Below are 12,789 nucleotides of genomic sequence, written 5' to 3'. Positions count from 1 at the left end.
TAACAATTAAATCTCTTCTTACCCACCAGCGAGAGAATGTTAATTATATCATTTAGAATCTTGGTTTAGTTGGATTTGATATACCTTTTCAGTGTAATAGTAAAGATAAAACATTACCTCGTAGCTAAGATCATTAAATATTTGGCTGTAAGCCAATATTGATATTGAGTCTCATTACTGTAATTAAAAGCTTGTGTCAGGAATAGGACTGTCATAAGCATTTTGTAAGAGTGGGATAGGGACCGAAGGTAAGGTTGTTAACTTTGCTGGTGACACAAAGATAGTGGGATAATAAGATGTGAAGAGGACACAGGGATCCAAAGGTATTAGAGGTCACTAAAGACACAGAGAGGTTAAGTAAGTGGGGAAATACCTGGAAAATGGAGTACAATGTGGGAAAGTGAGGATTTTTTTCCATTTTGGCAAGAAGAATAAAAAATACGTATATTATTTAAATGGTGCAAAATTTCAGAGCTCTGAGATGCAGAGGGGTCTAGGTATCCTCGTGCATGAATTCCAAAGATCTGGAGTGGGATTCTCTGGTCACCAATGCCTAAATCGCGTTCGGCGATCGGCGGAGAATCCTCGTTTGCGCTGAAATCGGGGGAGTCGCCGCTTTTGCGATGCTCCGCCCCCTCAAAAACAGCATACCCGAAGAGTACGCCGCATGCCGTCGGGACGGCCTCAGGACGTCACCTGAAGCCCTCCCCCATTGCACCGCTTCCGATGGGTCGAGTTCCCGATGGTGTGGAACACCTCTTCTGTTTTTTCCGTAAACCCAGCGTGACGGCTGCGGACCGAGTCCAGCGCCACCACAGTCGGGGGGGGGGGGGGGGGGGGGGGGGGGGGGTTGGTGGGGGCTGAGAACACTGGTGGGGGGGTGGTCCGGGGTTGGCGATGGGGGTTACTGGGGGACCGTATGTGGCAGGCCGGGTCTGCGTGTGGCCAGCGCCATGTTGCACAGCCTGGCTGCTGCAGGCCGCCACCGTGTGCATGCGCGACCACGGACCCGGCAATTCTCTGGCCGTATCCGCAGGTAAAGCTGGGGGCTTTACGCTGCGTATCCGGTAGCCCCCCCCCACAGTTGGAAGATCAGTGCAGCTTTTGCGCTGTTTTTTCTGCTGTGAAACGCCAGTGTTCCCACGCCGGCGTCGGCACTTAGTCTTCAAATCGGCGAATCCAGCCCCTAGTGTGTAGGTACACCAAGTAGTTATGGAAGCTAATAGAAAGTTATTGTTTATTATGAGGGGAATCAAATACAAAAACAGGGAGGTTATGGTTCAGTTGTACAGTTGCATTGGTGAAACCGCATCTGGACTACTGTGGTAAGGAAAGATGTAAATTTATTGGGGGCAATTCAGAGAAGGTTTACAAAACGTAATACCAGGGAAGAGTGGGTTGACTTATGAGGAAAGACTGGACAGACTCAGCTTGTATCTGGAGTTGAGAAGAGTTAAGGTGCAACTTGATTGAAACATATATAAGAGGGTTCTTGACATGGTCGATAGGGAGAGGGTGTTTACTCTTGTGGAAGAATCTAGTACTAGAGGTCACTTTAAAAATAAGTAGTTGCGCATATAGGACTGAGGTGAGGAGAATTTATTTCTCTCAGAGGGTTGTGGTTCTTTGGAATTATCTTCCTCAAAAGGTGGTAGAAGCAGAGTTTATGAATATTTTTAAGGCAGAGGTAGATAGATTATTGATAAGCAAGGGGGTGAAACATTATTGGGAGTAGGTGGGAATGTGGAGTTGAGATTTAAATCGGATCAGCCACGATCTTACTGAATGGTGGAGCAGGCTCGAAGAGCCAGGTGGCCTAATCCTGCTCCTAATTTATACATCCTTATGTGTCGGGGTCACAGGACTGCCACAGGACTACATCTGGGATACATTGGAGGTCTTGTGGTGCAATGTATAGTGTCCCTGCCTCTGAGCCAGAAGCTCCAGGCTTGAGTCCCAATGCTGAGCTTGATGGCCAAAGAAGGTGTGTTGATAGTGCAGCCAAATTGGTTGACTGACGACCTGCAAATCCTTCCACCACACACCAATGACTGGTAGCAAGAGTGGGAGAGACTTTGGGCCAGCCATGTGATGGAATGAAAGTCAGAGCCTCTACCATCAGTATCCGACTACAAACATGTTGCCATGGCAACCCTGACCTCCTGAGTGAACTGCACCACCAAACCACATCTGGATCACAGGACTGTAATTAGAAGCTTATATCTGGGTCCCAGGATTGTAATTAGGAGATTGTGTCTGGTTCACAGCACTGTAATTAGCTTGAACCTTTGAGACTATAACTTGAAACATGTACAATTGGTTCTGAGCTGGAAAAAAGGCTGTTTTCTAGTTTTTCTCGATATGAATCACTGCTTGACTAAGTTTGTGTATTGAGTTAGAGGGAGAGTGTAATGGGTAATAATGGTAGTTGTCATGTTGTAGTCTCATTGTAGTTTTAACATATAAAATCATGATTGATATTTTGGTCACTAAGGACAGGCAACCTCAAGTCAGCATTTTTGGTTTGAGTAGAATATGATCACATTGATTTAGGACCACAAACTGGCCTGTCGTCCCAAACCAGAAAATCCGACTTTCAGGAAGTCATATGTGAAGCTTTCCAATTAAACACTGGTCTCTAAGAGCATCTTTATGACTACTGATGACTGGAATATCACTTACCTGTGGGTCTTTCTTCAAATAGGTCAAAGATGATCCTGCCAACAGGTCCACTGTCAGCAGGACTCCGGTCATGTTGTGGGACAGGAGAACTGCTGAATGTATCCAGCATGAAGGTTCTCTCACCGGCTGTCCCAGATATCAATACATTGTCAATAGCCCAGTCACTCTGCTCATGTCCATCATGGGTAGGCTGCCACCAACGGAAACGAGTGCCAACTACTTTGCCCTCGGGTGGTAGAAGGATGCTCACGAAGCTACAAACAAACCACAAGTAGGTTCAAAATAAGCAGTCCTGAGATTTTTCAAAATGATATTGCAGACACTTGTGATGAATGTAAGAAATTGCTATATATATGATATATATACATATCTGTTGCAGTAATATTTTTTTAAAATCCTGGTTAAACATACAGGCAGGTGGTGTGTCTGCAAAAGGTGCAATTCAGATGTCGCAAAAGTGAGATCATCATTAATTCCAACCATGTACTTGTTTACAAAGAGAGGCCTAATGGACCTTTATTATGACTGCTGGAGATTCCTTGGAGAAAACATAATTTGAGACATTGGCTGGGATTCTCCAATCCCGTGGCCAAGTTCTGACGCCGGTGTGAAAAGCGGCACGAGCCACTCTGGCGTCAACGGGCCTCAAGTGGCAGGTATTCTCCCCTTCGAAGGGGGCTAGTACGGCACCGGAGTGGTGTCCGCAGCTCCGGCGCCTGGAAGCTGGTGCGCCAAGGCCGGCGCGAGATCGCGCATGCGCGCCATGGCCGCCGGGAGTTCGCGCATGCGCACCTCGGCCGGCACGGGTCCGTGCATGTGCGTGGGTTCCCGTCTCCCCTCCGGCCCCAGGGCAATATGGCGGAGCCCTACAGGGGCCCAGCGCGGAGGAACATAGGCCCCCATAGGAACTAGCCCGCCCGCCGATTGGTAGGCCCTGATCGCGGGCCAGACCACCGTGGAGGCCCCCCCCCCAAAGTCGGATCCCCCCCGCCAGGAGGGTCCCCGCAGACACAACTCCGAGGTCCCACCGGGTGAGACCATACATAACCCACGCCGGCAGGATTCGGCGGGCACTTGGCCCATCGAGGCCCGGAGAATCGATGGGGGTGGGGCACTTTCAATGACCCCCGACTGGCGCGATGGCGATCCCGCGGGCACAGGGTCAGAGAATCACAGCCATTGTGTTTAGATTTAGGTAAGCAGGTCACGGGATCTGAGTGGGATAAAAACGATGGGAATAATGCGAGGAGCGAAGTCTGTCTGTAGTTTTGCAGTTTGATATGGGTTTGGACGTCTGCTAGGAGTTTTTAAGTTGAGCAACAACTCTTGCTAAATTCTGCCAGGTTGAGCAGGAGTCTGACAAAAAGTGTCGGCTGTTTCCTGAAAGGGTCTCTCTTTCGAAGCAGTCTTTCCAATAAATCTCTATACAAGTGTACAGCAAGTAACCCTATGTTTACCAATTTTATTTATAAGTGACTTTTGACCTTAATTGGAGATAAAGAAGGTAGTAGTTAATAATAAATAGGGTTTCCTTTTATTTTAAGAATTGTTTAACTATTAATTGAAAAAGCTATTTTCTCTGATGTTAATGTATTTAATCCTGTGTTAAGAGTAAAGTTTGTTTTAATATAAAAGATACCTATTGGTCAGTGGAATCTCTCCGAGAAGGAAGTATCCTATCCTCTCAGTTTTAGAAATAAACAAAAAAGTGTTTGGGTTTTTGTCCAGTATCCTAAAAAATGTTGGGATCTGGTCCAGGATCATTACACACTGCGAGGTAATCATATGAACCAGCGGTGTTGGACAAATTTGGCTAAATGTCAGTCAAAATCAGCCAAACGGACCACTTTTGAGTCCAAACCTGCTGCTAAGGAGTTAATACCTCCTTTTCATACAAAACAACTTTTCCCTCAATAGCTATTACCTGAGGTTCTCCTGACCAACAACTCTTGATCTAAAAAGGGCAGATAAGGAGCAGAGACGTAGAGGCCAGTTACCCCCTGTCCAGGGAACGAGGCAAGACAATCTGGAAGGTTAACTAAAGCACACACCCATAACAATTGATTTAAGGGAAGGGAGATTTAATAATGGCAGATGAGGAAATGGCTGAGGAACTGAACAGGTCTTTTGGGTTGGTCTTCACAGTGGAAGACACAAATAACATGCCAGTGACTGATGTAAATGAGGCGATGACAGGTGAGGACCTTGAGAGGATTGTTATCACTAAGAAGGTAGACATGGGCAAGCTAATTGGGCGAAAGGTGGACAAGTCTCCTGGCCCTGATGGAATGCATCCCAGAGTGCTAAAAGAGATGGCTAGGGAAATTGCAAATGCACTAGTGATAATTTACCAAAGTTCACTAGACTCTGGGGTGATCCCAGCGGATTGGAAATTAGCAAACGTGACACCACTGTTTAAAAAAGGAGGTAGGCAGAAAGCAGGTAATTATAGGCCAGTGAGCTTAACTTTGGTAGTAGGGAAGAGGCTGGAATCTATCATCACGGAAGAAATAGCGAGGCATCTGGATGGAAATTGTCCCATTGGGCAGGACAGCATGGGTTCATAAAGGGCAGGTCGTGCTAACTAATTTAGCGGAATTTTTTGAGGACATTACCAGTGCGGTAGATAACGGGGAGCCAATGGATGTGGTATATCTGGATTTCCAGAAAGCCTTTGACCAGGTGCCACACAAAAGTTTGCTGCATAAGATAAAAGTGCATGGCATTAAGGGGAAAGTAGTAGCATGGATAGAGGATTGGTTAATTAATAGAAAGCAAAGAGTGGGGATTAATGGGTGTTTCTCTGGTTGGCAATCAGTGGCTAGTGGTGTCCCTCAGGAATCAGTGTTGGGCCCACAATTGTTCACAATTTACATAGATGATTTGGAGTTGGGGACCAAGGGCAATGTGTCCAAGTTTGCAGACAACACTAAGATGAGTGGTAAAGCAAAAAGTGCAGAGGATACTGCAAGCCTGCAGAGGGATTTGGATAGGCTAAGTGAATGGGCTAGGGTCTGGCAGATGGAATACAATGTTGACAACTGTGAGGTTATCCATTTTGGTAGGAATAACAGCAAAAGGGATTATTATTTCAATGATAAAATATTAAAACATGCTGCTGTGCAGAGAGACCTGGGTGTGCTAGTGCATGAGTCGCAAAAAGTTGGTTTACAGGTGCAACAGGTGATTAAGAAAGCGAATGGAATGTTGTCCTTCATTGCTAGAGGGATGGAGTTTAAGACTAGGGAGGTTCTGCTGCAAATGTATAAGGTGTTAGTGAGGCCACACCTGGAGTATTGTGTTCAGTTTTGGCCTCCTTACTTGAGAAAGGACGTACTGGCTCTGGAGGGTGTGCAGAGGAGATTCACTAGGTTAATCCCAGAGCTGAAGGGGTTGGATTACGAGGAAAGGTTGAGCAGACTGGGACTATACTCGTTGGAATTTAGAAGGATGAGGGGGGATCTTATAGAAACATATAAATTTATGAAGGGAATAGATAGGATAGATGCGGGCAGGTTGTTTCCACTGGCGGGTGAAAGCAGAACTAGGGGGCATAGCCTCAAAATAAGGGGAAGTAGATTTAGGACTGAGTTTAGGAGGAACGTCTTCACCCAAAGGGTTGTGAATCTATGGAATTCCTTGCCCAGTGAAGCAGTAGAGGCTCCTTCATTAAATGTTTTTAAGATAAAGATAGATAGTTTTTTGAAGAATAAAGGAATTAAGGGTTATGGTGTTCGGGCCGGAAAGTGGAGCTGAGTCCACAAAAGATCAGCCATGATCTCATTGAATGGCGGAGCTGGCTCGAGGGGCCAGATGGCCTACTCCTGCTCCTAGTTTTATGTAACTGAGGCACTGGAAAAGCTCTGGGAATTCACAGAAAAATATAACCAAAGCATGGGACAAATATTTGAATTTACTCAGATCATTTAAAAACAAATACTCCAAGTGTGCAGTACCAGCTGAAGACGGTACACTGCAAAAACTGCATTGCAAACATTTGAGAATAATACCACAAATTTCCAGATTGTGCTGAGGACAAAGAAAGCTAAGAGGAGATTTGACGGAGGTGTTCTACATAGATTACATAGATTACATAGAACATACAGTGCAGAAGGAGGCCATTCGGCCCATCGAGTCTGCACCGACCCACATTAATCCCTCACTTCCACCCTATCCCCGCAACCCAATAACCCCTCCCAACCCTTATGGACACTATGGGCAATTTTTAGCATGGCCAATCCACCTAACCTGCACGTCTTTGGACTGTGGGAGGAAACCGGAGCACCCGGAGGAAACCCACGCAGACACGGGGAGAACGTGCAGACTCCGCACAGACAGTGACCCAGCGGGGAATCGAACCTGGGACCCTGGCGCTGTGAAGCCACAGTGCTATCCACTTGTGCTACCGTGCTGCCCCAAAAGATGAGTAAATCAAGGGAAACTGTTTCCAAAGGCTGAAGGATCGATCAGAGGAGGGCCCAGATTTAAGGTAATTGGCAAAAGAGACAGAAGTGGCATGAGGAAAATCGTTTTTTACCTAATGAGTAGTTAGAGTTTGGAATTCACTCTTTGATCAGGTGGTGGAAACAGTTTCAATAGTAGCCTTCAAAAGCAACCTGAATAAATACTTGGAGAACAAATTGCCAAGCAAAAGGGAAAGAGTGGGGAGGTGGGGTTATCTGCATCCATCTTTGTAAGAGCCTTGAAATCTTGAAGGGCCAAATGGTTCCGTGCAGTGATGTACTACTCTATGATTTAGAATAGAATCATAGAAGTTTACAGCATGGAAACAGGCCCTTCGGCCCAACCAGTCCATGCCGCCCAGTTTTTACTATTAAGCTAGTCCCAGTTGCCCGCACCTGGCCCATAACCCTCTATACCCACCACTTGAATAGTTAAAAAGTCTTAATATTAATTTGATATTTCTATTGTAGGCAATGTGAAAAGAGTAACAAGAAAAAGACCTTTAAACATGAACAAAGGTTAATTTAATCTTCATTACTCTCTCTGCAACACTAAACTTGGAGAATAAATCAGTTATAAAGGCCCAAACCAACACTTCCTCCAGGGAGTATCAATAAAGTGCCTTTGGTGTCAGATGAGGCCCCGTTTCGAAATTCTGGCTGCATTTACACTGCTTGTGTAACACAGCATTTAAAAGTGTACATGCCGTCGTTGCCCTAGCCGTTACTTTATAAACATCCAGCAAATCATTAGCCATGAAGGAAGGTATTGAGTCACTTACGTAGGCTTATTATACTGATCAAAGAAGATCTCCATCAAGATGTTCCATGTGATGCCTCCATTGACAGAATAGTCCAGGAAGACTCCCTGATTACGGTTGTTAGGAGGAACAAGGCAGCCATACATGAAGTGGAACTGGATAAACTCAGCATCCACAAGGTCCAAATCCACTGTCACCAATTGACGACTGCAACCCTAAGACAAAGGAATGATTGAGTCAGAAGCAGATTTTGCTGATCTTTCAGGATGCTGCTTCGTCTCGGCATCATGAACGTTTAAAACCTAATGGAAAGCAAATGACTGTGTTATTTGGTAGGAGAGCCTGGAAACAAGGATTAACTCTACAGCATTCTCGTCTATTGAGAATTTACGATCATTTTTAGTCTTTAGGTTCTCTGTTCTGGAATATTTATTAAGCAGAGGCTCATCGTGTCGAACTGGATTGGGTTTCTGTTTGAAGTGTCAGTCTTTCAAGACTTTTGTCGTGTAACGCTACCGCATTGGGGAAAACAGGCCCTTTGATGGAGTTTGTACGAAGCATTTGATATTGGAACTGGGTTCTGATCAGAGTGATGAACTTTATTTCAACTTTTGCTTTCCTTTCTAAGAAAAAGTTTCAACCCTCGAGAAAAGCCGATGGGTCCCCTCAGGAAGCAGACAAACTGATCATTCTCATCTTTGTCAATGATATGAGTGAGTGTGTAACGGCCATTGCTGAAGGGCTGTCAAAATGGTGTCGGTACAATTCCAATAGGTACAGTACAAAGACAACAAAAACTAAATTACAAGCCGACCATCTGTGTTTTAGTGTCAGGGAGAGATCATTCTTTAACTGGTGCATTGGAAGATGTGTAAAGTACGTGTGCATATTACACGGCACTAACAGTATCTTGCACTGTGCAGATCAGTGGGAATTAGAATGGGTCAAATTACTCATTTATATGAGCTGAATTCCAAACTGCATGCAATCTTGGGTCAGAATCATATCTGCTGTGAGATACAAATTTCCCATTAATCCACAACATTTTGATTCATTTTATAGATCATAGAATTTACAGTGCAGAAGGAGGCCAAACGGCCCATCGAGTCTGCACCGGCTCTTGGAAAGAGCACCCTACTCAAGCCCACACCGCCACCCTATCCCCATAACCCAGTAATCCCACCCAACACAAAGGGTAATTTTGGACACCAAGGGCAATTGAGCATGGCCAATCCACCTAACCTGCACATCTTTGGACTGTGGGAGGAAACCGGAGCACCCGGAGGAAACCCACGCACACACGGGGAGAACGTGCGGACTACGCACAGATAGAACCTGGGACTCTGGAGCTGTGAAGCAATTGTGCTAGCCACTATGCTACCATGCTGCCCCTCTATTCCTGATCAGTTGCTCATTTAGGCCTCTTCTGACTTTATTTCACTGCTACAGAGACAAGCTTAGGACAGCCATTAAATTGCAATTTGACAAAGCAGAGGAAAGTCAAACACCAGGAAATTAGACACAGACCCTCAGCCAATCCTGGAAAACACTTGTCGCTCGTTCCTTCCGCTTTCTGTGCGGTACAGGATTGCTCAGATATTAGTATCTGATTCAAATGATCCTGCTACAAAGGCAGACTTTTAGAAAGGTCAATAATGTCACTCCTTTACATTTCATTCACCTCAGGCTCTTTCATAAAACATCCTGAATATTTTGTTACCTGTGTGGTAGGTAACATGTGCTACTCAATCCTTGGCTAATGAAGAAGTCTTCTAAATCACGATGAAGAAGACTCGAACTCATCCAGTAGTAACAAAAGGATTATTGAGTAACTATAGCAATAATTGCATGAGTTCTTTACTTTAACTTTGATACTAGTGATAAGGTTAACAAGATCTAATACAGTAACTAAACGTACCTCCACGAGCCATCTGAACTATTCTACTATTGCACTGGTCCCAGTGCACCCCCGAGAGAGCCAGAGACCCAATGTGGTTGCCTTTTATACCCCTGTTGGTCCAGCACTCTAGTGATCATGTGGTGCTACTGATTACACATTAACCCCTTGTGTACATGCACATATAGAGATCACTACATCCCCCTTTTTTTGTGTCACATATTTTCTGTATGTTGTAAAGAAAATTGAACAAACATAATGGATGCAGTTTGCAAATGCATTATATAAAATCAATGAATTAGTCCGTCAAATGTGAATACAGTTATCTCTAAGGTTTTTTTCGCTTGCGTGAAATAGGTAGACAAATTATGTTATGTACAAGTTGTGATGATCTTGATGATTATACAAAGCCAATTAATATTTATGAGTCCAATCTTAATACAAAAATTTGTGAGTCCAAACTTTATGAATTTGTTCAGTTGATTGCTTTCGACTTCTGTTGTTGAAGTGGTGATGCTGATGTCGTTATTTCTTTGTGAACGTTGTCAATGTTCTTGTGTTTAAGTGACCATCAAGTCATCATGAAGTGTTTGAATGGTCGGATCACTTTGTTGTCTGATTTAGACTTTCTTTTGTTTTCTATACTTGTGGTAGCGATTCTGTGTTACACCATTGTCAGACCTGGACTTTTTTCTGTGCTTGCCATATTGATTCTGTATGTCATCTTTGTCGTCTGGGGGCAGCACGGTGGCGCAGTGGGTTAGCCCTGCAGCCTCACGGCACCAAGGTCCCAGGTTCCATCCCGGCTCTGGGTCACTATCTGTGTGGAATTTGCACATTCTCCCCGTGTTTGCGTGGGTTTCGCCCCCACACCCAAAGATGTGCAGGTTAGGTGGATTGGCCACACTAAATTGCCCCTTAATTGGAAAAAATGAATTGGGTACTCTAAATTAAATTTTAAAAATCCTTGTCGTCTGACCTGGACTTTTTCCTATGCTTGTGGTATTGATCTAGTGTGTCATCTTCCTTGAAAGCTGGCGTGCTTGCTTGTTCTGGAACAGATGTGAATTTGTGAGATTCTTTGTCATGCCTTGGCATGCTTGTAGTCTTGTCATTGATTTGCAGTGTGCTGTAGCATTGTCCTTCATGTGCAGAGTTGTACCATGTTGTACAGGTTGTTGTTTCATTGTTGTTGTTTCTCTCGTTTCTGTGTTTGTTGTTTTTGTTGTCGTTCTTGTTGCTGTCGTTCCTGTTGTTGTTTTTGTCATGCTTGTTGTTTCTGTTTTTGCTGTTGTTCTCATTGTTTTTCTTGTTGTGCTTGTTGTTTCTGTTTTTGTTGTTTTCGTTTTTGTTGTTTTCATCACTGTTCTTGTCATTTTTCTTGTTGTGTTTGTTGTTTCTGTTATGCTTCTTGTTGTCTTTGTTGTTCTTGTTGTGCTGCATGTTGATTTTGTTGTTGCTGTTGTTGTTCTTGCTTCTGCTGTGCGTCTTGCGGTGTTTGTTGTTCTTGTTACGCTCAATGAGTGTTCCGTGTGGATGATTTGAGTCATTGTCACAGTGTCAGTGTCTGTTGTGGTATCTGTTACATTGAGCGTTCCTTCTTGAGAATTGTGAGAATGATCTGATGTTGCATTGATGTTGGTGACATCAGTCATTTGTGGTGGATTTGATTCCTCTTCTTTGCTTCCTTGGTACTCCTCTTCTAGAGTCATTTCTGGTTCACTTGAATCAGCATTGATTTCTTTGTGCTCCTCTTCTGGAGATATTTCTGGTTCATTTGAATCACCTTTGGTTTCTTGGTGCTCCTCTTCTGGAGTCAAAATCTTCACGATTTCATTTTCTTGTTGGTCTTGGTGCTCCTCTTCTGGAGTCAAAATCTTCACGATTTCAATTGACGTGGTCTCTCTAGACTCTTGGTGCTCCTCTTCTGGAGTCAAAATCTTCAAGATTTCAATTGACGTGGTCTCTCTGGTCTCATGTGATCCTACATATCCTGTATGGGAATTGTGATTTCTTCGTCACTTGTCTCACATACAGTGGGTAGACATTCAGTGTCTTCTTGTTGGTTAAATGAGCTGGGTAGACTTTCTTAGTCTTCTTCTGATGGCTCAAATAAGCTGGGTAGACCGTCTTTTTGTTGGTTAAATGAGCTGGGTAGACTTTCTTAGTCTTCTTCTGGTGGCTCAAATAAGCTGGATAGACTGTCATAGTCTTTTTGTTGTTCACGTGAGCTTGGTAGACTTTCACAGTCTGCTGCTGGTTGCGCAGATAATGTGGATAGACCTTCATAGTCTTGTTCATGCATGGCGTTCGCTATGGAGTGTTTGCTTGCTTCCATTTTTGAGTCTGTCACCGAGCTGTCTGTGGAGGCTTGCGTCACTCTCTTTGTGGAGGCTTGTGTTGCTCTCTCTGTGGAGTCTTTCATCGCTCTCTCTGTGGAGTCTTTCATTGCTCTCTCTGTGGAGTCTTTCATCGCTCTCTCTGTGGAGTCCTTCATCGCTCTCTCTGTGGAGTCTGTCATCGCTCTCTCTGTGGAGTTGTGCAGTGTTTTCGCTGTAGAGTCGATCTGTGCTCTCTGTGTGGCGTCATCTTCTTCGTGGGTATTGCTGTCATCCAATGTATCGCCGATCTGCCATGGCATCATGGTATTGGATTCATCTCCCATGAGAAGAGTCGTGTTGAGCGTTTCAACCGTGTTGCTGGTGCAATGATCATCAATTCCGAATAACTCATCCATGTCTGAGCAGTAGTCTTCAATGAACAAATCATCTCTGTTTGTTTCGGATTTGTCATTGTTCTTTCTGTGCCCAATGAAGAAATCATCTTCTGAGTAGTATTCTTCAATGAACAAATCACTGTGCTCTCCTCTTTGGGTGGTGCAAATTGCTTGTGCCAGGGTGCTGCGGAGGTTATTTTTAACTGCTGGTGTAAGTTCGGGCATTGTTCTGTCTTTTGATGTAAGAAAATTTGGTTTTGCAGTTTTAAA

General features: G+C 44.4%; 1 protein-coding gene across 2 annotated transcripts in view; it reads right to left on the bottom strand.

Moving 5' to 3' along the window:
- LOC140387945 (reelin-like) overlaps positions 1 to 12,789 on the bottom strand; it is a 520,778-nt gene that overhangs the window by 32,085 nt on the left and 475,904 nt on the right. For both annotated transcript variants that reach the window (XM_072471313.1, XM_072471312.1), the window contains exons 50-51: positions 7,928 to 8,121; positions 2,683 to 2,936 (exon numbers count right to left, since the gene is read on the bottom strand). In XM_072471313.1, the coding sequence (XP_072327414.1) occupies positions 2,683 to 2,936; positions 7,928 to 8,121 (448 nt within the window). The remainder of the gene's footprint in view (positions 1 to 2,682; positions 2,937 to 7,927; positions 8,122 to 12,789) is intronic.

Source organism: Scyliorhinus torazame, chromosome 13 (assembly GCF_047496885.1).
Source record: "Scyliorhinus torazame isolate Kashiwa2021f chromosome 13, sScyTor2.1, whole genome shotgun sequence".
In the NCBI taxonomy this organism is placed as follows: Eukaryota; Metazoa; Chordata; class Chondrichthyes; order Carcharhiniformes; family Scyliorhinidae; genus Scyliorhinus; species Scyliorhinus torazame.
The sequence above is the reverse complement of the archived record's forward strand: the minus strand, read 5'-3'. Positions and strand labels throughout refer to the sequence as shown.